The 25,635-nt window shown below is 51.4% G+C and overlaps 1 protein-coding gene across 1 annotated transcript in view; it reads left to right on the top strand.

Moving 5' to 3' along the window:
* The first annotated feature begins 63 nt into the window (after positions 1-63).
* Positions 64-25,635, top strand: part of C7H6orf132 (chromosome 7 C6orf132 homolog) — a 33,443-nt gene continuing 7,871 nt past the window's right edge. Inside the window, exons 1-2 of the mRNA XM_077904027.1 lie at positions 64-299; positions 11,485-11,591. Of these exons, the coding sequence (XP_077760153.1) occupies positions 155-299; positions 11,485-11,591 (252 nt within the window). The 5' untranslated portion in view covers positions 64-154. The remainder of the gene's footprint in view (positions 300-11,484; positions 11,592-25,635) is intronic.

Genomic DNA, 25,635 nt, shown 5'->3' on the forward strand with positions numbered 1-25,635 from the left:
GCACCTGTCGCCGGGGCGCGCGGCGGGGAGCCGGCCGGGCCGGGGCGGCATGGCCCGCTAGAGGCCCGGGGAGCCGGTGCGGAGCTGGGGCCGGGCCCGGGCCGGGCCGGCGGCGGGGGGCTCCTTCCCGGGGCGCCGCGCGGCCGGCGGCAGCATGAAGAAGAGCCAGACGGTGCAGGGCACCTTTAGCAAACTCTTCGGCAGGAAGCACGCCAACCCCGCGGGCACCTCCCTCTACGCCACCAACCCCCCCTGGATCTTCACCCGGGAGGCCCCGGAGGAGGGGAGCCGCGAGCTGGGTGAGCGCGGGCGGCCGCGGCGGCCTCGGGGAGGCGGGAGGCGCGAGGCGGGAGGCGGGAGGCGCGGCCCCGAGCGGCGGGGCAGGAACACGTCGCAACCTGCCGCCCCGCCGCCGAGGCGCCGCCGGGAGGGGAGCCCCGGGCTCGGCACTCTCCCTCCTCCGTGCAGATGAGGTCCGACTCCTCGTGGTCCGCAGGGCTTCCCGGGCTGGGCGACGCGCCCCCCTCCGCCGGCTGCACCGCGGGTCCGTAGTGTCTCCTGCCCCCAGTCGAGGACTAGGGGCTGTCCCTGCAGCCCTCACCCTGTCTGCCCCGCTCCCTTCCTCTCCTGGCCCAGATCATAGGCACAGAGAGGGGGCTGCGATCTGGGCGCTGGCACGCTTGGCTCTGCACCGGGAGAGGCCCGGGAAAAGCCAACGGAAGCCACTGCTGGCCAGACAGCAGTCGGTGCAAGACATGGAGTGGCTCACTGGGGTCACAGGCTCATGCCAGCTCAGCGTGGGGCCTGGGTTGTCAATAGGCCGAGACGCAGGAGCCCAAGATGGGACAAGGAAGTCCCTCCTGACCCGTAGCCGCCCTTGGACCCTTGAGGCAGGCTGGTATGCCTCTGCAGGCATCCGGGATCACGGTGCCAGCCCAGCCCTGGGGCCTGGCTCTGGGTCACCTGATCACTGCATCTTTTTGCGATTTGTACCCTCTATAACTGAGGGAAACCGGCTGGATGGGGACTGCAATTCACTTAATTCGCCCATCACTGTTTTAGCTCACCTACCTTCGTGGTCACCCCATCGTCTTCACTGACCTCTATGGCCACTGTACCATGACCCACAAGAGGGTGGTATATAGCTCAGCCCCTGCTGTTGGATTCAGTTCAGCACCTGGGTTGTCATAGTTGGGACACAAGTCACCTGGACAGGAGCAGGACAAGCAAGATATCACCTCTCCCTGGCCCAAGGATCTCAGGCCAGTGGGGGAACAGAGCTAACCATATGCCATTTAGACCGTTCTGAGCCTTTGCTATAAAAAATGAAGTGCAGGGATCCCTGGGTGGCGCAGCGGTTTAGCGCCTGCCTTTGGCCCAGGGCGCGACCCTGGAGACCCGGGATTGAGTCCCACGTCGGGCTCCGGTGCATGGAGCCTGCTTCTCCCTCTGCCTGTGTCTCTGCCTCTCTCTCTCACTGTGTGCCTATCATAAATAAATAATAATAAAAAAATTAAAAAAAAAAAAAAACGAAGTGCTTAAGGAGCAGAGAAGAGAGGTGACTTGTGATTGGAACTAGCATTTGAGGGCAGCCCGGTGGCTCAGCAGTTTAGCGTCGCCTTCAGCCCAGCACCTGGTCCTTGGAGACCCGGGATCAAGTCCCACATGGGGAGCTCCCTGCATGGGGCCTGCTTCTCCCTCTGCCTGTGTCTCTGCCTCTCTCTCTCTCTCTCTGTCTCTCATGAATAAATAGAATCTTTCAAAAAAAAAAAAAAAGGAACTAGCGTTCGAGCTGAGACGGAAGGGCATCCAGCATTTTGTAGAGCAAACAGCAGGAACAAAGGCGAGGAGGGGCAGAGCAGTTTGGAGGCACAGTTTAGGAACTTACTAGTACATGTGTGCTGCCAAGTCTGACTCTGAAGCTCCAACACCTCTCCCCGCCCATGTAGCAAATGCTTGCTGACCCCTTGTTAGGTGCAAGATACCGTTCCAAAGTCCTTATGTTGTTGACTTGTTGAACCCTCATCTGTCAATCCTTTTGTTTGTTTTGTGTTTTTTTTTTAAGATTTTATTTATTTATTCATGAGAGACAGAGAGAGAGAGAGAGAGAGAGAGGCAGAGACACAGGCAGAGGGAGAAGCAGGCTCCATGCCGGGAGCCCGGGAGCCCGGGAGCCCGATGCAGGACTCCATCCTGGGACTCCAGGATCACGCCCTAGGCTGAAGGGGGCGCTAACCCGCTGAGCCACCCAGGGATCCCCTAGCAATCCCGTTGTAGTTGATGATGCAGGTACTATAATTCCTGTTGGTCAGATGGGAAGACTGAGGCAGAGGGAGGGTAAGTAACATGCCCAAGATCACACAGCTTTATATGGCCAAGCCAGGATTTTCTTAAGAATACAATTCATTGATTATTGGTAGACTCCGTGAGTTGTGCAGCCATACAATTCGGTTTGAGAACACTTCCAGTACCCCCAAAATTTCCCTCTTGAGGCAGAGCTGATATTTGAACCCCGCAGCCAGGCTCCAGAGACCACACTCTTAGCCAGCTTGCTGCATTAACTTACTGGGAGGCGATTCAAGGGTGAATTTGACTTGAGGGACACCTGCTTGAGAACGTGTTTCCTGCCACCCCTCTCCCAACACACGCGCACGCACACACACACACATACACACACACACACACACACACACATTCCTTTCCTGAGGGGAGACCTTAAAAATGCCAGAGACCCTTCTCTATATTTTTGCCTGCACTAATCAGGCTGCTGGTGGGGATCAGTCCCTCTGGTGAGAGAAGTGAAAGCATCGTGTCCTGTCACCTCTGGCCAGCTGCAGCCTTCACCAGCTGGGGCAGGGCTGGAGCCCCAGGGCCAGTTCCTCCCATTCCCAGGGCAGGGTTGGGCCTCCAGCTGACTCAGCCTGGTTGCACCCTGCACATAGGGGGTGGAAAACAACGTGCACCCAGCAGGATGGCTCCCAGTGTTTCCGGGGTGTTTCCCAGGGGTGCCAGTGGGTGTAGCCCAGGTCTTCTTCCCTGTTGAACAGGGCGTGTGCTTGGAGTGGGGACAGGAGGGGCCAATGTTGGAGATTCTGCGATGGGATGGAGGTACCAGACCTGCCTCTGTCTATAGAGTAAAGGCTAGCCACTGCCTGGGCCTCAGTTTTTTTCTTCTGTGAAATGGGGATAGCGTCTAGACTGTCTACAGAATGGCTGCCTGAGGTTCGTACATGGCAGGGGTTTGAAGACTCTTAAAAAGAAAAGCCCTAAGAGCAGGAATTGGCAAATTATAGCCGTGGCTCAAATCTGTCCCATGGCCTATTATCATAAATAAAGTTTTATTAAGACAACCAGTCATGCCCAGCATTTACATATGGTCTGTGGCTGCTTTCATGCTACGGTGGCATTGCTGAGTAGCCACAACAGAGACCGTATGGCTCACAAAGCCAAAAATATTTACTAGGTGGGCCTTTACAGGAAGAAAAAAAAAAAGGGATGACTACTGTATGATTTATTATGTCCAAGCCATTTTGACTCTGAGCACTTCCTGCCCTTGTCATCAATTCCTAACGCTGCTGTAGACCAGAGGAAACTGGGACCATCCTAAGGTCTCAGAGGGGTTGAGATTAGTATTCCATAGGGTCCTGGAGTCTGTAACATTCTCTGAGGTGCTGGTGGTATTTGGCCCTAGAGAACAGGCAGTGGAACAGAGGGGAAAATTGATGTGGAGGTGTGTATGGGAATTAAGGAGTAACTGTGGCTACAACCATGTAAAAGTCTGTTTGCATAAGGGTAGGCTGGTGCAGTGGGTAAAATGCAAACAGTCAGGTGACGGTGGTGACGAGTATGTTTTTCTTTAAACAATTTCCTTGACAAGTATTCTAATAACTATTAGGAGAGCTTCACTTAATGCAAATGCAATTTTAATTAAGTCTCCAGCCTCCCCCCAGCCCACAGAGAGATGTTAAAAGGCCCCTCGATTGTTTGCTAAGTGCTTGAGACCGCAGAGATGTGAATCTTTGCAAATTCCTTGATGAGGGTTGGGCTGCAGCTGCCAGAAACAGGGCTATCTCTCTTTCTGGACTCCTTGGATTAATTACCCGACCTTCTCTATCCCCTGCCACTCCACCCTACCCCAGCAGTGGGTTGTCCTATATCTCTTGCCTTGTTCCTCCAAATGTAAGTTGCTTTTGTCATAACCACATAGGACACTTGTTAAAAATGTAGATTCCTGGGATCCCTGGGTGGCGCAGCGGTTTGGCGCCTGCCTTTGGCCCGGGGCACGATCCTGGAGACCCGGGATCGAATCCCACGTCGGGCTCCCGGTGCATGGAGCCTGCTTCTCCCTCTGCCTGTGTCTCTGCCTCTCTCTCTCTCTCTCTGTGACTATCATAAATAAGTAAAAGTTAAAAAAAAAAAATGTAGATTCCTGGGGTCTCACTCAGGCACACAATGTCAGAATCACTGGGCGAGGGCCTAGGGTCTGGAGTTTTCACCAGCTCTCGGGTGATTCTTTTGTACAGGGAGACTTGAGATTTGTGGGGTTTCCTTCCCTGGATGTGGTATGGCTATTCTCTTTCCTCCTGGAACTTCTGCAGATCTAAATAAATGTGCAGGGACTGCAGCCAGCCCCTGATCAGGAGAACCCTGATGCTCCCTAGGGCTGGCTGCTGGTTCTGGCATCCCTGCTCCTGGGGTCCCCTGGCCTTGTGTCTCTGGCCAGATGAAAAGGTAGGAAGCCGTGAATCCCTGCAGCTGGGCACATATTTCCTGCCTGGGTCAGGCTGGCACCGGCCTCCCGAAAGCTGACCTGTGTACCTTGCGGGGGTGTGAAGGAGACTGTTGTTTACTCCTGTCCCCTGGAGGCGTGCTGCAGTTTGCTGGCAGGTCAGTGCGCACATGCACACCCATTATGTAAGCTCCTCTCGTCCCTGTGGCTCAACCCCGGAAAGCCAGGCTCTCCCTTGACCACAGCAGACCGGCTACCGGGTGCCCCTTCCCTCCCAGCCAATAAATGAGTGACAATAACAATAAGATCATCGTTATTATTATCAGTTATTTACTGAACCAGGCACCATGCTAGAAACTACATGTGTTTTCTCAATTGAGGAAACAGATTCAAAAGGCTCAGATAGGTGAAAAGACACAGTCATTTCGGCCCAGGGGCAGCTCAAATATTGATGTGCATCCAGCCGCCTGGGGCCTTGTCAAGATCAGATACTGATGCAGTAGGTTCGGGATGGGGGACTTGCATTTCCAGCCAGTCCCCAGGTGAAGTCCTTGGGCAGGTCTGCAGAGCACTCTCTGAGTAAGGCGTCCTAACTAGGAGGCGGGGGTGGGGTCTGAAGAGAGGCCCTCTCCAGGCCCCGCCCCCAGGCCTCTCCCCTCCCCCCCACCTGTGGCTTCCTGCTCCAGCCCAGCCCAACCTTCAGCGTCCCCTCTGCCCTTGGACAAAGGCCTCTCTCTGGTGCCTGGGTCAGGCCTGCTGGGGCTTGCTGGGACAGACTGGCCTTTTCAGGTTCCTGTCATGTGGACCTGTTAATTAGCAAGGAAGGGCCTCATTAACGTCATTTGCGGGTTACATTTGTGGGGCCCATCTGCTGCTTCCCTGAAAGGCTGGGGCTCCTTAGTGACCAAGGATTGGATGCTCCACCTCAGTGGGGTAAAGATAGGGGGTCTTTTTGAGGGGTTCTGGGTTATTCTGCGTCAAGGCATCAAACTCGCTCAGCTACAGACTCACCCCTCCTAAGCCTCTGGGATTAGACCTGGGGTCAGTGCTTGGGGCCATTTGGGGGCTTCTGGCAATTTGGGGCCTCACACCCCCACTCCAGCCCTCCTCTTGTCCCTGCCAGCTCCTTTCTCTCCACTGATTTTGGGAGGCTTCCTGCAACATAGGAGTAATGATCCCGGTTTGACAGGTGGGGCAACCAAGCCCCAAACAAGCCCCACCAAATGCTCAGAAATCCTCAGGCAACACATGAGGGAGTCTCGGTGTGACCCCAGATCTGATTCTTAGGTCTATTTGTTTCTTCTAGGAGGCACCCCATTTTGAGTCTCTGGAAAACCAGGAGATGGAGAGGAGAGATGCCAGGTCTCTGCATTATTTCCCTGCATGCTGGCTGTGACCAGAGGGGTTCTAGAGTCAGGCTGCCTTGACTTGAATCCTGGCTCCTTTCACTCACCAGCTGAGCTGGGGAACCTCAGGCAGGAGACCTAACTTCTCTGAACCTTGGCTTCTTCATCTGCAAAATGGGAATAATAAGCTTGCCTCCCCCAGGGTTTGTGAATGGGAATGTAGAGATCACTTAGAATCCTGCCAAGCTCATAAGACATGCTTAATAGATGTTAGACGTTTGCATTTTTTTTTCATTTGCATTTTTATTATTAGTTTTCTCTCTCGTTTGCACCTGCCTAGGATTTGGGAAAAGAGCTAAACGAAGGTCCCAAGCCTCAGCCTCCATGGAGATCTGTGGCTGCTTTGAGGCTGGGCTAGGAAGAGCATTTTTCCAGGCTTTCGACTCTGATCTCTGGGAGAAAAGAAATGCCAAAGACCCAGTGAGATGCTGCTCCCTTTGGCAAGAAGGAGAGAAAGAGTGGGCTGGAAGGGAGGCAGCAGCTGTGCCCAGCCCTCAGCTTCCCCAAAGCAGGCCACCGCACCCCCCTGCACTTACACACACACACGCACACACACACACCAAGAGAACCAGTCTGGGGAGAGGCAGCGAGCCATGTGCCATATGTAAAGCACTGCATCATGTCCCGGAGCCCAGCACTACAACTCAGGCACCCTGTTTGGGTCCTGGCACCACAGCTGCTCTGCGACCTTGAAAGCCAGCCCCACCCACTCTGGGCCTCTGTCTTCCCATCTGCAAAGAGCAGCCCCAAATGTCCAGATTCAGAGTTCTCCCCGACAGCAGACCAAAGGGCCCACCCACTTCCCCGTGGCTCTCACCCACGGCTATAGCTACTTACTCTTAATTTACTGTGATTCAAGCTCAGAGCCAAACCCTTGCTGGGCAAGCTAAGGTGGAGCAGAGGGACACAAGGATGAGAATGGTGGTGATGATGATAAGCAGCCCACTCAATCATTGAGCAGAAATTACCTGCTAGGCACTGTGCTTACCTGCTGTACACCGTATCTCTCACTTAGCCCCCCACCCCCCAGCCCGCCCAGTGGGGATCATCGTTCACAGTTACAAAGATGAGGAGCAACCTCCGAGAGACCTAGTGACATGCCCAAGGCCCTACAGTTAATGAAGGGATGGGGCAGGGGCTTGAACCACATTCAGCTGGGCCCTGCCCCATCCTACCTCCCCTCCCAGCTGAGGAGCTGGGAGCTGTGGCCTGCTGGCTGTCTCCTTGCCTTGCTTTGACCTCCTCAGGACCCGCGCAGCCCCAGCCTCAACACAGATACCCCTCAAGCCAACGGCAGGACGATGTTCTCCTAAGTGAGGCTGTAGAGGAGGGGAGCTGCCATCCTCAGCTGATGTCTGAGGGGAAGCCTTCCTGCTGAAACAGGTGTGGCCACCAAGAGTTCTTTTTGAACCAGGTTTCCAGAAATTAGGTGATACTGATGTGAACTCAGACCCTTGAGGAAGTGTAAATGAAAAGCTGCCTTTGTTTCCTGCCAATTTATGTGAGAGAGGTGTACCCAAATGCAAAGGAATCCTGCACACAGGCCTGTCAGAAAGAGGATTTCATTTGGGGGCAAGCTGGGGTTGTTTTAATGATCAGGTTTGGGTATATGCAGGCAGATCCGAATTTCCACCTCCTTTACCACTGGGTTCCTTTTAGATGAATTTGCCAGGCAGGGAGGCTTGTTTGTATCTTGACAGGGCTGTGGTCCACCTGGGGCTTGGGCTCTGCTCAGACCCTGCTCCTAGGATCTCCCAAGGCTTCCTAGCTGCTGGAATTGCTCTAGGGGTTTCCTGAAGATACCTTCTTTCTCTGGAAGCTTCTGAGTCTATGGTGGCTCTCTCCATGTTCCTTCTTTCTGGATCCTACTGGAATGTTCCTCAGGTGTCCCTCTGGGCTGTGTGGCAAGCTCGAGACCTCTGAGATCTCCAATGACTCTTCCAGTGGGCAAGAGACTGAGTAAAAAGACAGACACAGAGGGAATTTCCAGGTTTGGGGGTAGACAAGACACAGGATGGCATCTTTTCTTATTGAGCAGGTTCAATGTGTCCTCAGAAGGTGAGTTGTCCCACCTCCTCTTTGTCAAGAGGTGGCCTGGCCGTCCTTTACCTCGTCAATTGAGGAGGGGGCTGCTTCTCAGGAAGGCCCATTCTAGCATCCCAGATCATGTGATTGGAGCCAGGTTCATTTACTTCCATAGGAAAAGCCCCATAGTTGGACTCTATTGTCTTTCTGTTTCCTTTGGACCTCGCTCTTGAAGCTTAGAAAGCCCAGCCCTGACCTTGAACCCATGGAGGACCTAGCTCATGGTGGTGGCCCCTCCGGTCTCACCTGCTGGTATGCCTTTACCAGTCAGGAACTGAGCCCAGGTACAAGGGGCCCAGAGAAAGTCTGGAAGATTCTAGCCACACCTCTCTTTTGTTTGGGTGTTTTCTCAAAGCAACAGACATTTATTATCAAGTTCTGTCAGTCAGACGTCTGACATCTGATCCCATGGGGGTAACATTAAAGTGTCTGCAAGATTCGGTTCTTTCTTGGAGGTTGTAGAGGAAATCGGTTTTCTCAGCCTTTCCAGCTTCTAGAGGCCACCAGCGCTCCTTGGCTCATGGCCCCTCCCAACTTCAAAGCCAGCAGTGGTGGGGGGAATCTCTTTTTCACATCACACCACTCCAACTCTGTCACCACACTTCCTGCCCTGACCCCTGACCCCAGGCTCACGTCTTAGAACTGGGGGATTGAACTGGATTTCCAAGAAGTGCCCTAGTGGGGACGGAGCCACCTGGGCCTTCCTCTCCTGCCTCAAGCACAGCCACTCACCTCTGATCGGTTCCACTGTATTTTTAGAAAGGGTTCCCCTGCTGACAACAACCACAAACCAACACAACAGTGCCTCACAGCCAGGGTTGAGTCATGGAATCTACCAGGTAGTTAGAACCATGGAATCTGTGAGGTGCTGAGAGCATTTGTGCCTGTGTGGTGGTCAGATTTGGCTCTGCCCCAGCCAGGGGCAAGCTTCACCTCCTGTCCCTCCCCAGAGCTGCTCCAGGGCTTACAGCCAAGACTCTTACCCTCAAACGGCCCCCTGCCCATCACACCCCATCCTCCCATCCACATCCCGTTCGTGGCACGATTAGGATTCTCTACTCTGGAAGCAGTGCATGTAGTGGTTCAGAAATCAGTCCTGGAGCAGAAACCCCGGCTTCACCTGAGCCTTTGGGCATGTTATTAGACCTCTGTGCCCCAGTTTCCTCATCTGTAAAATGGGGATGATGACTATACCAATTGCATGGAACTGCTTTCGAAAATTAAGTGAATTAATAATGTGTAAGATGCTTAGAACAGTGCCTGGCCCATTAAAATTGCTCAATAAGTTTTACCTACTATTATATTATTACTACTATTCCAGTGATTCCCTTGCCAGGTTGCTCCCTTCTAAAGCTCCGAGGCACACAGTAATACCAGCCATCAATACCCTGACAATCCAGATGTAGAAAGGAGGCTGCGTAGACCCCAACACTAGTGCAGAGATGAAATGCTTAGAGAAAAGGTCAGCCTGGGAGCATGCCTCTCTTGCTATCTCTGTGTTAATCCCACCGCACCTCCCAGTCCTGTTAAGGACCCAGCAGCCATATCCTGCACGTCGGATTTAGGACTTTGGTGTCCACACAGCACTACTAGGGAACATCCCAAGGAGATCCTGGTGCCAACACTCAAACTTTTAGAAGCCAGAGAGAATCAGGTGGGCTTAGCAGTAGCTGTTTGGTTTTCCCATGAACTCTAGTTTTGTGGTTTCTGCTTGAGCCAAATCTGTGTACTCTTGTGCTTCCTGTCTCCTCCCCCACCTGCCCCCTGGCATCTTGATCTCTGGCCTCAGGGACAGAGCCTGGTAGGGACTGGGCAACCATGTCTTCCTGGAGTGAGCTGGGCAAGGCACTGCTGGCAACCGGAGTTACTGGGAACTGAGGCACACACAGAGAACTCATCATTTTGGTCCCTTTTGGGAGGTGGAGAATCTTCAATGTTCCAGCCACTCTCTCCCTGGTGGGGCAGCACACAAAGGGCTCTGCATCCAGTTGGTGTTCCCGAGAGCCTTTATATCACATTCAAAACCCAGATGTTCACGCAGAGAGAGGGCTGTGGTGGCAGGCATGGGAATTTGGGGTGAATGTATTCTGATCTCAGGACTTCCCTGATAAGCCCAGTCTCTCTTGAATAAACCTTTTAGCTTTCTTGCAGTTTGCTCCTGAACTCATGTGCCAAGAGAAAAGTAGTCATGATTTGTTCAATATTCCAGTTAGAGGATTCTGGATAATTGGAATTTTGACCTTTCTTCTCTTTCCCCTTTGGCTATAGAGGAAGAAAAAGTCCCTCATGCCCTGTTAAATGAGTGAAAACCCTTCTTGCTTGTGACTGTAATAGGAGGCCCACAGTGACCCCTGCTTCTAGGAGGTGACAGTGTGAGCCTGAGACAGGCTGTGAAATCCTTATCGATGAGCATTAAGGGTCATGAGGAAGATTGGTTGAGAAAATGTGAATAGCTTCTCATGCTCTCTCCACTGCTGTGGAAACAGCCCAGAACACAGACTCAGTAACTAGAGGAAGAAAAAGCTCTTTGTATCACCTTCCTATAGGGGAAGGGACCGCTTCTGTTGAGCACTTACCACGTGTAGACCACACTAACTCCTCATAACAGTCCTATGAGGATGGCACTAACATCGCTCCCATTGTACAGATAGGAAAACTGAGGCCCAGAGAGCTTAAACAATACTATTGGTAGTTAGCCGAGTTGGGACTTGTACTAGGTCACAGAGACCCTACCGTCTCGCTCTTCTTGCTCTGCCCTCAAGGGTGCAACGAATGGAGCCATGCTCACAACCATTGATGGTTTGCGGGACTCAGGAAATCTTGAGTTAGAAGCGTTCAGAAGGTGGGTGCTGGGCCACTGGGGCAGCAGGTGACCTCATCTGCTCTGCTTGTTCCAGATTAGCAAGTCAAACACTGGAGAGAAAAGCCACCCTGTATGCCTCCCTCGCCCTGTGAGATAAGCCTTAGCTGGGACACTGGCCACACTCCCAGGGCCCCCAAAAGGAGGGGCGGCTTGTAGAAGTGTAGACTCAGGAGCTGTATAGAGGGACGAGGAGGAACATGCCGCTGGGAGAGCTGGGAGAGGCCCCGAGGACCAGCCCCCTGGGGTCCCTGCAGCAGTGGGCCCCACTCGCAGCCACCCCGTTGACAGGATCTTGTGTAAGAGGCGCTGAGCTGAGTCAGACAGGCCAGCCGCAGGCCCTGGCTCCTCCCTGGGAACCGCAGGGCGATGGACTCATGGGCTCCCGCACTTGTCTCCTCCAGGTGGGATCTATGCTGGAGACAATCGGTTTGACTCCGTGAGTGAGTCAGGAACAGCCACACTGAAAGCTCGGCCCAGAGTCCGGCCCCTCCTGACCTTCCTTCCACTGGTGAGTACGGTTCTGCGCTGGGGCCTGCAGGGCCGCTCTGGGTGGGCCACCTTAGCCGCCGCAGAGAACGTGCCCCTGCCCCAGCGGACATCGGCCTCACCCTCTGTTCATTCCCTTCCTTCCTGGTGCCAACCCAGGGTGCCTCCTGGGAGGAGGCGTGGCTGAGACTCCTGGCAGGAAGGCTGAGATTAGGGGTGTCAGGTCCTCCGCACTGAAGCCCAAGGAGAGCTTATGGGGAACTTGAGTGCAGAGGCCACACAGCGATGGGTACCTCTAGCTCAGCAGGGTTCGTATCTGTGTTCTGCGAGCACTGATCACTGCCTTCCGTGCCAGGCTTTGCCAGGTGCAGGCATTCAGAGACGGCCGAGCCAGCACTGAGGCTCTCAAGGAAGGACAGGAGCAAGTCAGCAGACTGTCAGAACATAGCTCAGAGCACAGGCAGCCAATCCAGCCACGGGGGTGAGTCAGGAGGGCTTCCTGGAAGAGGTAACATCTGAGCTGTCTTGAAGGATAAACAGCAATGACCCCTGGGAGAAGGGCATTCGGGACAGAATTCTTTGTGGGTCTGAAACTAAAGGAAACCAAAAACTCCCCTCTGGAGGCATGGTTGAGCTTTTGCTTTTTGGCAAGGGAGACAGACTCAAAAGAACTGCTCTCTGACTGGTTCTGTTGACCGTGCTACGAGTTCCTGGCTTTGCTGGGACAGTGTAGACCAGCCCTGTCCAATAGAACTACAATGCAAGCCTCATTGTCATTGTCATTTCAGATTTCCTGGTAGCTACACTGAAAGTAAAAAGAAATAGACAAGATTCATTTTAATGATATATTTTGCTTAATCCAAAATATTCAAAAGATCATCATTTCAACATTAAATCGATGTTAAAAAGTACTACTGAGATGTTTTATATTCTTTTTTTCCTACGGAGTCTTTGAAATCTGACGTGTCATACAACTATACATCCCTCTTCTGATGAGGGACATTTCACTGTGGCTGGTGGCTTCTACTGTACTGGACAGGCCATGTCTAGAGTCTAATTTCTAGGTTCACTCCTATCTGGCAGGCCTGATCCCTGGTTGGGATAATATTATCACTGGTGTCCTTGAGGATTCGTGTCACCTAGACTGACGATGGCTAGCCCTGCTGAGCATAACCACCTCCCTCTCCAACACTTGATTTTTAAACATTTTTTTGGTTTGTCCAATCTCACTAACCAGACCCTGAGATTCTAGATGGGAGAGACTAAGTCTTATATTCTCCTTGCTGCATCCCCAAAGCCCCATGTGGAGGGCTGAACCCCCTGTCTTCTGGGAATACAACGTTAATTTATTTTCTGCTTATAAAAGCAACTTGTGGTGGCTCAGTTGATTAAGCGTCTGACTCTTGATTTTGGCGTAGGTCATGATCTCAGGGTTGTGGGATCGAGGCCCTCCTTGAGGTCTGTGCTGGGTGTGGAGTCTGCTTAAGATTCTCTCTCTCTTTCCCTTTCCCTCTGCCCCTCCCCTTCTCCCTTGCACTCCCTCTCTCAAAAAATTAATAAATAAAAGCAACTTGTGAACATGATAGATAAATATAGAAAGTACGACACCACCAACAAAAAGGAATAAAGCAAATGAGTCAGCCCTTAACATCCAGAGATGCATAAGTGTTACAGGGGTCATTGCCCCCATAAATGCAGATAAAATCATTTTGAAATTTTCTATTGGTAAAGGTGAATTAGATTCCCTCCCCTCACCTACCCCCGAGACACATACTCAGAATTACAGTGGTATGAGCCCAGAGCTGACCCACCTATCACCTGTTCTGGTTGTCAAAATATTGAAATAAATGGCTGTTGCCCTTTGAATGATTCTAGCCGTTAAAGGGTTAATACAATGCAGCTGAGTTTATTCTGACTAGACCACCTTCCCACTTGGGTCTCTTCAGTGATTAGGGCTTGGCTTGTCCCAGCCTTTCTGCCCTCCCCTCTTCTTGTTTGGTCCCTCCAGGGCAGATCCTGGGCAGCAGCAGACCCATACCGAAGGCTGGTGGTGGGGTTTGGGGGAGAGTGGGGAGAAGACACTGGAGTGGGCTTGGCCGGCTGGTCAGGCCTGGAGATCCAAGACAGCCTTCTGGGGGCCAGTCCTCCAGGCAAGCCTCCAAGCCAGTCAGGAGATGGGGGCTTTTCCCTGGCAAACCACCTTGCAGCTTGTAAGGTCCCATCCAGTGGCCGGGCCATGGGACCCTGGCTAATGCATATGGAGCACTTACTGTGTGTCGGCCACCATTCCAAGTGCCTCCGATGTGTGAACAGAGTCGACAGAGTCACATTATCAGAAAGGTGCTGTTAGTACTTCCCATTTTCCAGATGGAGAAATTGGAGCACAGAATGGGAAAGTAACTTGCTTACGGTCGCACAGCTCGAAAGTGGCAGAGTGGGGATTTGGAGCCCCACAGCCAGACTCCAGGGTCCTAGTTCTATTCAGGCCATCCTATTCTCCCCTCTACCCACAACCTAGAAGCTCTTTTCTTCCCTCCCAGTGCCTACCTGCAGAATCACCTGCATCTCTCTTGTCTGCCCCTCTGAACCCCTGTCCAGCAGCTGGGGCCTCTGGACACCAGGGTCTCTTGCCTCTTTGGGGTTATAGACCCTTTTGATACTTTGATGAGGCTGTGGGCCACATCTATGCAATGTTGCTTACAATTTCAGCAGAGGCCCCTTTCAGGCCCCTGGCAGCCCATTTATGATGCACCTTTAGATTAGGAACACTTGGCCTGATGGCTTGCATCCTGGGGACATCCCTGTGCTCCTGATTCAGCTCACAAGAGTCTACTTTATCACCTGCTCCTAGGCTGAGGGTAATCTGACTCCTCTCCCTTAGGCTCTGGGCCAGGTCCTTTGCTTTCTTCCAGCAGCGGCAGGAGACTGGGAGAATGAGAAGCAGGAGGACACAGCTCCATGTGGGTGTGGGTTCACACATAGATACACACACACCCGCCCCCACAGCCCAACCAAGTTAAGGTGGGTGGGGAGCTGGGTCAGTGCCCAAGCCCTGCCTGACATTGTCCTAGCCAGGCAGGCCTCGCCCCTCCCTGGCCCTTCCCATACGCAGAGGGTACCTCCTAGGCCAGGCTTCCCTGGGGCAGGGGCGGCACAAGACAGCCGTGTCTGAGAAACCAGGTGATAGGCCCGGCAAGGCCCATGCTCTTCCTCGAGCTCTGCGTGCACCTGGCCACCACCTGAACACACCCTTCCTGTCAGCACTTGCCCTGCAAAGGGACGGGGGGCAAGAAGGGAGAGCAAGAGGATGCTCTTGGGAAAGGGAAGGGCGAGGGCAGATGCTTCTGACTGCTTCCTGGAGCTTCCTCACTCTATTTGCAGTAGGAGGGCAGAGAACTAAGAAATACTTTCTCAGGCAGCCAGCAGCCAAAGGCCAGTGATGGAAAGTACCCCTGGATCCCTCAGTGACTGGGATGGGACCCAACTGATCCTCGAGTAGCTGGAACCAGTCTGGGCTCTGCCGCTGCAGTGGCTGAGGGCCAAGCCCTACCTCTCCCCGGGCCCCTGGCTCCTCACCCATCAATGGGGTTACACCAGATGGTCCTTCGGGGTCTCCCCAGCTGTGACTTTCTGTGTTAAGTAACTCATAATGGAGAAGCAGGAGCCCCCCCTCCCACAGAAGCCAGGCCCCTCACAACACACGGATCACTGCTTGAGCTCTGTTTCCACTGCCGTAAAGGGCAGTGTTCCAGCCACCCTACTTCCTGTTCCGAGAGCTCAGAGGACCTGGATGGGAATCACCAAACTTCAGAATAGGTGAGGACCTTGGCACTCATGAGGATGAGAAAACCGAGGCCCAGGGAGGGGAGGGCCCAGGTTACACAGCTCAACAGAGGCAGAGGCGGGACCAGAGCCCAGGTTTCCTCCCAAACCGGTCCTTGTCCATACCACCGTGGGCCTGGGCTGAGTGGAGGAAGGGTCCTTTCTCTCCACTTACTGCTACCCCCAAGGGGAGGCCAGGCCCAGAGCTCGAGCCAGAGCTTGCACACGTTTTCTAGAGCTTAGCTGATAGGACAGCCAGTAGTGGGAAGCTTGTGCTTACTTCTCTCTGAGGCTCTTTCTTACCATCCTCTGGTCTGAATCAAACCGTCCCCAGGGTGACGCATTTAAGGAATTAAAAATTAAATGCCAATGTGGCAAATATAGGGAAACTGGCTGGACAGGTCCCTAGGGGAGCCCCAGGCGATGAGAGCTCCCTGGGTCACCCCACCCAATGAGTCAGGCAGGCCTGGCTGTGCCTGGGGAGGTGTAAGGCTGGGCTGGGGGCAGGAAACTCCATCTGTTCTGGATCCCTCCCTCTATTCCTCTGTGCCTGAAGCTCCAAGTCAGTGGGATTTCTGGTTTCTGCTCCACCCGCTTTCAACTCAGCTCTGAACTCAAGGTCCACGCTGCCCTTTGGGGTTGTGTTTGAGCTTCTTGGGATGAGCCAAGCAGGGCAGCCATTATGCCTGCCTGATTTGTGTAGCTGACATTAGCTGGAAGGGTTGTGGGGTGAGGGAGCACTGTGTGTTTGTGGGGGTGGGTGTCAGGGGCCTGTAACAAGATGAAGTGCACATGGAGCACATGGAGCCTCCCATCCCCATGGTAGCCCACTGCCTCCTCTACCCACCTGGCTCCTACCCTCACAGTGATCAAGGGCCTCACTCTCAACCTCTACAGCTTTATCCTATCCGCAGACAGCACCCCCTTGGCCATACTCTGGGCTCAGGGATATGTGTACCCCTAACTTGGGCTGAACTCAGGAGATTTAACTGGGAAAGAAGTTCTAAAAGTGGGCTCAGGGTCATTTAAGTGGGGGATTCTAAGGGTCTTGGGGCCCAGAGCAAGGTAAAAAAGGGAGTGGTATGAGCTCCAAGGGAATGTCCCCTTGATCCCATAGACTCTTCACTATGTAGGGAACCAAAGCAGGGCCTTCCTAGCACAGAGCCAGGGGAAGGGCCCTGCGTCCAAGAGCAGTTTGAGACAGCATGTAGGTTCAGAGGAAGATGGCCTTGTTAGTAGAGATTCTTCTCTGACCCCCCGGAGGGAGTTGGAGCTGTGACAAGGTAGAGGCCAAGGTGGAGGAAGAAATGAAGTTCTTTTTTTAATTTTAATTTTATTTTTTTAAAATTTATTTATGATAGTCACACACAGAGAGAGAGAAAGAGAGAGAGAGGCAGAGACATAGGCAGAGGGAGAAGCAGGCTCCATGCACCGGGAGCCCAACGTGGGATTCGATCCTGGGTCTCCAGGATCGTGCCCTGGGCCAAAGGCAGGCGCTAAACCGCTGCGCCACCCAGGGATCCCTGAAGTTCTTTTATAAAATGCTCACTAGCTCCCCATTTCAGACAAGCTGCTCTGTGGAGAATGCACAATTGCCCTTCTGCCCCTGGCCAGCACCCCCTACCTTCACACTCTTCAAAGCCAAGCAACACCTAGCTGGGCTTCACCCAGCTTGGCACTTTGGAGGAGTTTCCTTGTGACTGTCACTCTAGGGTTCCACCCTCCCTGCTCCTGCAGCCTACAGTGGTTTCCCCCAATCATGGCCAACTCTAAGTCTGACTCAGGGTCATTTTCCTCCTGCATCTCCACACCCCATTCTGAGGTGCCCCAGCCAAGCTCCAGGAGCAATGTGATGAGGAGGCTTGCATTCCACAATATGTGGCTAAGACTCAGACTTGGCCTACGCCCAAGGTCAACCATGTGTTGCCCATTGGCCCAGCCCCTGGTGACCCACCCTTGGGGCTTGGCTGGATTTTGAGGAATCCCAGATATGAGGATGTATGTATCCCAGGCATGAGGAGGCCAATAAGGTAAGCTGGAGCCATTGGTAGAAATGAGTTATGTTCCGCTGAGCCTTTGGTGGGTCTCTGATCCCCTAAAACTTTACGGGGGAAGATAACCTACCCTCAAATAGTAGGTATTTTCTATCTTTCCTCTTTCTTAACTCTGGAATGTTTACAGTCAAAGGGCAGGGATTTTATGTGACATGACCCTGACCACAGGGAAGCATCTGTCTCTTCGGATTCAGCCAGACACAACAAGCTGGAGGCTGTGCCACGGAACCAAGTCTCCAAGTTCTTGGGCCACTGAGCTGTGTTAAGACCCGAGGAAGGAGAGCCCCAGGGGAAATGACCTTTCTCGAGTGCTAGCTAACTCTGCAGGATCTCTTTAGGCATGTGGTAACTTCTCCTAACTTAAGGGAAACGGGATCATCCTCATTTTACAAATGAGAAAACAGCCTCAGAAAGCAAGAGAGGCGCACACTTATTGAGCACCGACCTCGTGTCAGATACAGTCTTTGATTCCTTTGAGACGGTGGAGTTATATTAAGACTGCCCAGCTTGGTTTGTCTGACTCCAAAGTTCATGTTATATTTTTGTTTTGTCTTGTTTTGTTTAATTAGGCCCGATGTGGGGCTTGAACCCATGTCCTTAAGATCAAGAGTTGCGTGTTCTATCAGCTGAGACAGCCAGGTCCCCCAAGTTCATGTTTTTTTTTTTTTTTAATAACTATTATATTGGGGTTTTTTAATTATGAAGGAAACAGGAGTTCATTGTTAAGAACTGCGAACTAGAGACACATATAAGGAAGAAAATAAATATAAATATTCTTGGAATTGCCTCCACTCCCGTCCTCCCTAGCAACTAATCATTTCTGGACAATTTTCCAATATACTAGGCTGTGATGGTTTGTAAAAAGCTGCTTGGCTGAGCCAGGGAGCTGGCTTGCACCCTGTGTGAACAGAGTGAGGTGATCAATGATCTTAGCTTCTAGGCGTTGTCCGGGTGTTGGGACAGGTTGGGGCTGAGGCCCAGTTTCAGGTGGAGTGCCCCACCTGGCAGCGCCAGGGCTGGACTCTGCCCCAGGCACCCGCGGGGAAAGCTCTGCAGCAGGGAGGGGCACGGCGGGCCGGGGCGGGGTGCTCAGAGGCTCACTCGCTTGTTCTCGGTTGGTTTCTTTCTTTTTTAAGATTTTATTTATTTATTCGTGAGAGACACAGAGAGAGAGAGGCAGAGACACAGGCAGAAGGAGAAGCAGGCTCCCTGAAGGGAGCCTGATGCAGACTCGATCCTGGGTCTCCAGGGTCACACCCTGAGCCGAAGGCAGGCGTTCAACCGCTGAGCCACCCAGGCGTCCCTCTCTCTCGGTTGGTTTCTCCACGCACAGGTCAATGTGGGCCTCTGTCAAGGTGGGCTGCCTGCCTCAAAGGGCCACACCCCCCTGTCCCCCGAGTCTGTTGGAGGCGCATGCCAGCTGCTGTCAGCAGCGCACCAGGGGCACAGGCTCTGTCATTTTCTCAGCACCAGCGTGCCCAGGATGGCACATGGCCAGCTCCTTGACTGACTGCCCCCGTCAAAGCCCCTTGTCTGAGGTTAGCAGTGACCTGAAGCCCAGCCCTGCCCGCTTGGCCTCACCCCGTGGCCCCTGGAAAAGCAGTTTCGGCAACTCCTCTTCCCCACCTGCCTCTTCCCCTCCCAGGAGACAGACAACCATCTGGAATGTCTGTCCTACCTCCGTCATGGAGGCCTGGCCGCGGAGTGCCCAGGCCACCCCACAAGGCATAGGGTGAGCGGGGTCACTGGCAGGACACCTGGAGGGCCTGGCCTCACAGGGCACCATGGTTGAAGTGATCCTTAGCCAGCGGTTGCAGAAGAGGCAGGGAGGCCAAGAGGGAGAAGTGACTGTGCTCCCAGTTCATTGGTGGTAGGGTGGCTCCGGAACACAGGCTTTCCAGCTCTCCTGTGTTCTTTCTTCCTCTCAGTCACTCAGCCAAGAGCTCATTCACTTAACACACTAGTTGCGTTGTCCATTCTGTGCCAAGCATAAACAAAGAATTAGCTGTCATCCGACCCACAAGGAGGCTGGGCTGGGCAGCAGACTCCACTCACCTATGATAGGTTCCGTGCAGCATGGGGGCACTATTGTGGTGGCAAAATTGGCTCTGACCTTCCAATTCTGACCCGGCCACTTACTAGCTGTGCGACTGTGAGCAATGTTCCTCACTCTCTGTGCCTCAGAGTCCTCATCTAAAAAATACAAACAACCTTCCTCTTAGGGTCACTATGACTTACTGGGTTGCTACACGTCAAGCACCCACGATGGCGCCCAGCACCGAGTAGGCACCTGAGAAATGTCAGCTCTGGTCATAACGCACACAGGGTGATGAGCACACAGGGTAGAGAAATTAACTCTGGCTGGAGTTGCCAAGGAGGGCTTCATGGGTAAGGGACATTTATTCTGGGGTTTAAAGGATAACTAAGGGTTTTCCTGGCAAAGAAGAGCATCTCAGGCAGAGTCAGAGCAAGAGCAAGGCTGTGGAGACCCGAGAAGATTCGGGAATGAATCCCAAGCAGCTGCAGTGGTTCTCAACATGTGGGGCGAGGGAGGTGTGGCCAAATGACCTAGGGGCTTTCTCAAGTTATTCACCCACCCACAGAACCTCTTCAGAGGGTGGTGAAGGCTCTGGAGAGGGTGGTGTCTCTGGCTTCCTGAGGATCCCTGCGGCAAGGAGCCCACTGGCTCGTGAGGGAGTCAGGTCCCCACGTACACTGGAGTGGGAAAAAGATGAGAACCGCTGATGAGAGCCCAGGGTTTGCGGAGAGGCTGGGGAGAAGATGGCAGGAGCTGCAGAGGGGACAGCTTATGAAAGTTCTCGAATGCCGTGTGAAGGTGCTTGAATTTCATCTTCTGGACCAGTGGAAGCTTTCTGAGCAGGAAGTGACCTGTGTTGAGATGCATTTCAGAAAGAACATGCTGGCATCTGGTTTAAAGAATAGAGTGAGGCAGAGGCCAGAGAAGTATCTGGAGACAATGACAGTAGTTTGTCTGGGTAAGGAAGGACTGAAGAAGGGATGAGCAGAATCTGGTGACAAGCTGGGTGATGACTGTATGCCCAGAACGATAGGGGGGTATATAACTAATTGTGGGTCTTTGGGCAAGCCACCTAGCCTCTCTATGCCTCAGTTTCCTTTTCCGTAAAAGGGAGGTCGCTATAACAGCATCTATCTCATCAGATTGTTGTGGAAAGCAAATGAGTTAAGAGGTAGAAAACACTGGAAGAGCACCTGGCACAGAGTAAGTGCTAGGAAATCAGCAACTTCCATTATGACAGCCGAGACTGGGAGTACTGGAGATGGGGGCGGTGGGGGAGAAGGATGGTGCGAGGTGCTGATGTCCCGGGAGTGGAGAAGCTCTGAGGCTCTCTCAGCACTTTTTTTTTTTTTTAAAGATTTTATTTATTTATTCATGAGAGATACAGAGAGAGGCAGAGACACAGGTAGAGACACAGGCAGAGAGAGAAGCAGGCTGCATGCAGGGAGCCCGACGTGGGAAGCACCTTCTTTTTGGATGGTCTTTATCTTACATTTTAACTTTTTTTTTAAATTTTAAGATACACATAGCATAGGGGTGCCTGGGTGACTCTCAGTCAGCTGGGTGTCTGCCTTTGGCTCAGGTATGAACCCAGAATCCTGGTATCCAGCCCCCACATCAGGCTCCCTGCTGAGCAGGGAGCCTGCTTCTCCTTCTCCCTCTGCCATTCCCCCTGCTTGTGCTCTATCTCTCTGTCAAATAAATAAATAAAGTCTTTTAAAAAATACACATAAAAGTTGCCATTGCAACCATTTTAAAATGTATAATTCAGTGGCATCATGTAATTTTTTCTTTCAACCAATCCTAATGTGCAGAAAAGTTACAGGACTAGTGCAAAGAATGCTCTAGAGTCTTCACCCACATTCATCACATTTGCTTTATTTGCTTCCTCCATCCTTGATACAGACACATTGTTTCTTCCTGAACCATTGAAGAGTAAGCTGAGACACTACATCCCTCTACTGCTAAATACTTCTATGTGTGTAACCTAAGAACAGAGAATTTTCCTGCACAATTACTGAATTCAGGAATTTAATACTGATATGATACTTTTACCTGATGCACATTTATATTGATATTGCCAATTATCCCATTAATGTTCTTCATGGCACACATCCCAGGATCCATTTGAGGATCAAACATTGCATTTAGAGGCCACCTGCAAGCCCCCTTCTGAAGGAGGCTTTTCCTCAGTTCTTTGAGGCTAAAGAAGGCAGGTCAGGGAATTCAGCACTCATGGAGGTGGACGCTGTCTACATCTGTGCATTTGCCCACTAAAACATGGCACCATCCAAGCCAGCCTCGAGTCTACCCTGATAAGTGAGGGGCTCTCATCTTCTGGGTCTGTTTTTCTAGGATGAAAGTTAAAATGAATTTGTATTTGCCTTGGCGGGACGCACAGCGGTGGAAGGGAGAGCTAAGTGAGCTAGCTGCTAGGGCTGTGTGGGCAGGGGAGGGGCCAGCTGGGACTTGGGGATGCAAGGTTAGTTCACTTCAGTACTGGGAGCTCCTGAGATGAGGCTAGACTTTGGGACCTGCGCCAAGGGTGGTGAACAGTGGAGAGCCACAGCACCTCAAGCAGTGCAGCGAGATGGTGGGAGTGTTCTGGGACCCCCATGTCTGGAAGGAGAACCTGAAAAGTTTGACCTCTGCCTGCACGGTTGCTCCAGGGCCGCTCATGAGACAGACTTCCAATCTGTGGTCTTGAGAGTCTAATGTGTTTGCAGAGTTCTTGAAGATCAAAGGGTGGGATGGGCAGTTGTACCTCCGGCCCATAAAGTCTGTCCGTCTCCTTCTTCCACACATAATTATACTGAAGCATCTAAGGTGATCCAGAAGGTGCTTCTAGGATTCCAGGCAGCTTAGCTTTGATCATTCACAATTTTTTCACCTTTGCGGGAGAGACGATTGGAAGACACAACCCTTCAACTAACACTGGTTTCCTGGGTTAGGAATATCATCTCGTTTAATCCTCATAATGCCCTACAAAGTAGGAAATATTAGCCCCATTTTGTAAGTGAAGAAAAACGGGTGATTTGTAGAAAAGGTGAGTTGGGAGGCCTAGGTTTGCACCCTGGCTCTGTTAAGGGATCTGAGACAACACAAGTAAAGCTCTCAGTGCTGGCACACTGTAGTGAGTGATGTTTAACATCACTGTAGTGAGTGATGTGAGTGATGGTTTAACAACACCGCCACCACTGCTCATCCAAGGAAGATCACACTCGTGGCAAAATTCAGAGCATGCATGGAATCCGAGACTTTCTATGCTGAGTCCCAATGTTCTTTTATTTTCCAATTATGTTCAAAAGAGGAAACAGAAGTCTCAACCATGGATTCTAAAGGTCTGGCCTCCACCTCATCAAAATCAGAGGGTATATACTTGATGAAGGTTTATTAGACAATCAGTGTGTGTTGCATCTCAGAATGTCTTTGGAGACACTCCTTAGATAGGCTGCCCTCCCCCCATCCAGATCTCTGGGTTTGAGAGACATGAAGAACAAGTGTGTGTTGGCCATGTGAATCAGGTAGGGGCAGGGAAACATTACTAAGAGGAGAAGAATGATGCCTCGTGGCTACTCCAGCTTCAGAATTCTTTGAGAACATGAAGATGAGTGGTTTGTTGCCCCAACTGGCCAAAGAGTAATTCAGAGTTTGCCTTTGGTAACCCAGAGTCTCATGGATATTTTCAAAACACCTGTCTTGAATCCCCCAACTTATATATGAAGCCATTAGGCCATTAAGCCCAGAAAGTGAGTTAGCACCATCAGCCCATCAGTGAGTAACAATAACAATATAGCTTACTGTGTGTCTAGCAGGATGGGTCTATCAGCTTGAGTGGGGGTTCCGCATAGGACATAGTCCCTGGGCTCCAAGGTCAACCACATCTCATTGGAGGAACTAGGGGAATATCGAGAGAGCAAATAAATATCTTCCTTTGAGGAGCTTGGCTGTGGGCTACTCTGAAGAGCATCAGGTCAGAGAGGGCTCCTAGTAATAACGTTTATTGAGCTCACACTTAACTGGCTTTCACTACATGCCAGGAGTGAAGTACTTTTTGTGTATTGTGTCATTTAGCCTCACGACTGCCCTAGAAGAGGTAAATTCTATTTTTATCACCACCTCACAGGCAGAGACACAGAGAGCTTAGGCAACTGGCACAGTAGGTGGCAGATCTGGAATTCAAATCCAAGTAGTCTGGTTCCAAAGCCAGCCAATAGAGCAAGGGATATTATTGTTAGAAATAGAGGGCGGGAAGAGGGGCACAGCCTGACCAACACCCAGCCTCAGAAATGAACATGAACTCCATGTATGAGTTGGAAGGATAGTGGAAATTGATAGTTGGAAGGGAAGTGGTCAAACTAGGATGCGGGATGGGTCTATCAGCTTGAGTGGGAAATAAAACCTGGCTGGGAAGTATGAGGCCAGGGTATCGAGGACTTTGAAAGCTACCATAAAATGCTCCACATCACTTCAAAACACAGGTGTGTGGATTTTGTTGATGTATGGAAATGTGTATTTGGAAAAAAAATAGAATGCAAAATAGTAAGTACAAACGGACAGCTGTGTAAACATATTATGCACTGTTAGGCTTAAGATCAGAAGGGCATCTGCAGTCCTATAAATATTCTAGGTCACTACTTTTAATTTATTTATTTTTCTGGAAATACCTAATGAAAACCAAGAGTGAACAGGAGGCCAGGTTGAAGAATTTGGCTTTTAATTTGTGGACATACATGGGGGAGCAAGGCAGATTTGTTTTGTTTTAATTGGGATCTAATTCATAGGCAGTTGACTCATTATTTGCGGATTTGGTTATTTGCAAATTCGCCTACTTGCAAATATTTATTTGTGAATCCAAAGCAATACTCCAGACACTTTGGACCTGTGTAGAGCTGTGAAAATTTTATGTTACCTGATGCACATGGTCCCAGCTGAGATCAAACAAGACACTTTGCCTTCGTGCTTCAGCTCTTATACTGTATATAAATTGCACTTTAGTGCCATGGGGTTTTTTTGTGTGTGTGTTTATTCACTTTTTGTTGGTGATTTCACTGTTTAAAATGGGCCTCAAGCATAGTGCTCATGTGCTAACATCCCTAAGTACAAAAAGCTGTGATGGGGATCCCTGGGTGGCGCAGCGGTTTAGCGCCTGCCTTTGGCCCGGGGCGATCCTGGAGACCCGGGATCGAATCCCACGTCGGGCTCCCGGTGCATGGAGCCTGCTTCTCCCTCTGCCTATGTCTCTGCTTCTCTCTCTCTCTGTGTGACTATCATAAATAAATAAAAATTTATAAAAAAAAAAAAAAGCTGTGATGAACCTTACGGAAAAAATATGTATGTTAGATAAGCTTTGTTCAGGCTTGAGTTATAGTGCTATTGACCATGGGTTCAATGTCATCGAGTAAAGAATATTATCGATTAAGGTGTCTTTAGGGGTGCCTGGGTGGCTCTGTTTTTGGTCATCTGCCTTTGGCCTAGGTCATGATCCCAGGGTCCAGGGATCGGACCCCACATTGGTTCCCTTCTCAGCAGGTTGCCTGCTTCTCCCTCTCCCTCTGCTGCTCCCCCTGCTTATTCTCTCTCTCTCTTTCTCTTAAGTAAATAAAGTATTTTTTTAAATTTTTTTTAAATTTTTATTTATTTATGATAGTCACAGAGAGAGAGAGAGAGGCAGAGACACAGGCAGAAGGAGAAGCAGGCTCCATGCACCGGGAGCCTGATGTGGGATTCGATCCTGGGTCTCCAGGATCGTGCCCTGGGCCAAAGGCAGGCGCCAAACCGCTGCGCCACCCAGGGATCCCAATAAAGTATTTTTTTAAATTAAAAATACAGTGTCTAAACAGAAACACGCAAGACTCACCTGTATACTAAATCCACTCTTTTAAGGGTTTATTTATTTATTTGAGGGGTGGAGCTGGGGCAGAGGGACAGGGAGAAAGAGAACCTGAAACAGGCTCCACGCCCAGCCTGGAGCTCTATCCCATCACCCTGAAATCATGACCTGAGCCGAAATCAAGAGTCAGACGCTCAACCAACTGAGCCACCCAGGCACCCTAAAATTCATCCTTTTAAATTAGCCCTTTTATATTTTAGTATATTCACAAAGCTATAGAACCCTCCCCAATGCTACTGATTTTTGAGCAGTAAAATGA

The sequence above is a fragment of the Canis aureus genome, chromosome 7, assembly GCF_053574225.1.
Source record: "Canis aureus isolate CA01 chromosome 7, VMU_Caureus_v.1.0, whole genome shotgun sequence".
Lineage (NCBI taxonomy): Eukaryota > Metazoa > Chordata > Mammalia > Carnivora > Canidae > Canis > Canis aureus.